General features: G+C 51.2%; 1 protein-coding gene across 1 annotated transcript; it reads left to right on the plus strand.

The window, feature by feature from the left end:
- The first annotated feature begins 250 nt into the window (after positions 1-250).
- LOC124704722 (basic blue protein-like) lies at positions 251-637 on the plus strand. The gene has a single exon (XM_047236992.1). It carries the CDS (start codon positions 251-253, stop codon positions 635-637), a length of 387 nt encoding a protein of 128 aa, XP_047092948.1.
- The last annotated feature ends 535 nt before the right edge of the window (positions 638-1,172 follow it).

The raw sequence follows: 1,172 nt of genomic DNA on the forward strand, positions 1-1,172 counted from the left end.
CTTTTGGAGTATAGAGGAAGCCATTGATGGCATATCCAAACGTATATTTTCCTTTACATTCATAGTATCAAATCGCACTAATTTAATTTGTAATCACAAAGAGATTGCAAGGAGATCTCAAGGCTAACAATAAATACCAGTACTACAAGGAGATCACCAGCCTGCAGGCAGCGCTAGTATCTCATCTTCTGCCCAGGGAACCTCTATCAGCCGCTAGCTAGAGATCGCAGGGGGAAAGCAACAACGAAAAATGGCTGGGAAGTACGGTGGCCTAGCGCTCGTCCTGGTCTCCCTCGTGCTGTTGCACGGTGGCGTCCAGTTGGCGGCGGCCGCTGTGTGGAACGTCGGCGACTCGAACGGCTGGACCTTCGGCGTCATATCGTGGCCCAACAACCCTGGCTTCAAGAACTTTAGGGAAGGCGATGTGCTCGTGTTCAAGTACGACCCTGCGGCGCACAACGTGATCGTGGTGGACGACTTCGGGTTTGGGACCTGCACGACGCACCCCGCCAACGCGACGGTGTACAGCTCCGGCAACGACCGGATCACGGTGCGGCGCGGCGAGACCAACTTCATCTCCGGCAAGGGGGACGACTGCGACAAGGGCCTCAAGATCACGGTATTCGTCAGGCCCTAGGCCTCTCGATCGTGACCAATCGAGGCATCTTATCTCTATCATCTATTGAATACAAGTGGTCATGTGATTCATTCCATTAGAATCAATTCAACCTACCCAGTTCATTGGCATCATGTGTGATCTAGCAAAATGTTGGATGAAAACCCGTTTGGTGACTCATATAAGGCAAGATGGTGTCTGCTTTGATTCCGGCAGCCCGTTTTATACTTTTTTAAACAGAGGGCACGAGTGCCCAGCTTTAAATTATTAAAGCATTTTACGGTCAGTACATAGGTGTTGAAGAACAGCTTACAAACCATCGACCATACAAGCACGTCAAGAAAGAAACACTAAGAACAACTTGAGGTAGCCGAGGCTCTCATCCACAAGCAGCAGTGGAGTCTGGAGAAGCTAGCTGAAGAAGGATCCAGCAGTCCTGACGACATGATTAGCAGAAACTGCAATCTCACCCAGTCCATCGCCGAAGAAGGCTCCCTACCTCCTCGTCATGGTTCGAAGGACGCCGTACCGTCGGCCGATGGCAGCGCTCTCCCTG

The sequence above is a fragment of the Lolium rigidum genome, chromosome 3, assembly GCF_022539505.1.
Source record: "Lolium rigidum isolate FL_2022 chromosome 3, APGP_CSIRO_Lrig_0.1, whole genome shotgun sequence".
Classification (NCBI taxonomy): domain Eukaryota; kingdom Viridiplantae; phylum Streptophyta; class Magnoliopsida; order Poales; family Poaceae; genus Lolium; species Lolium rigidum.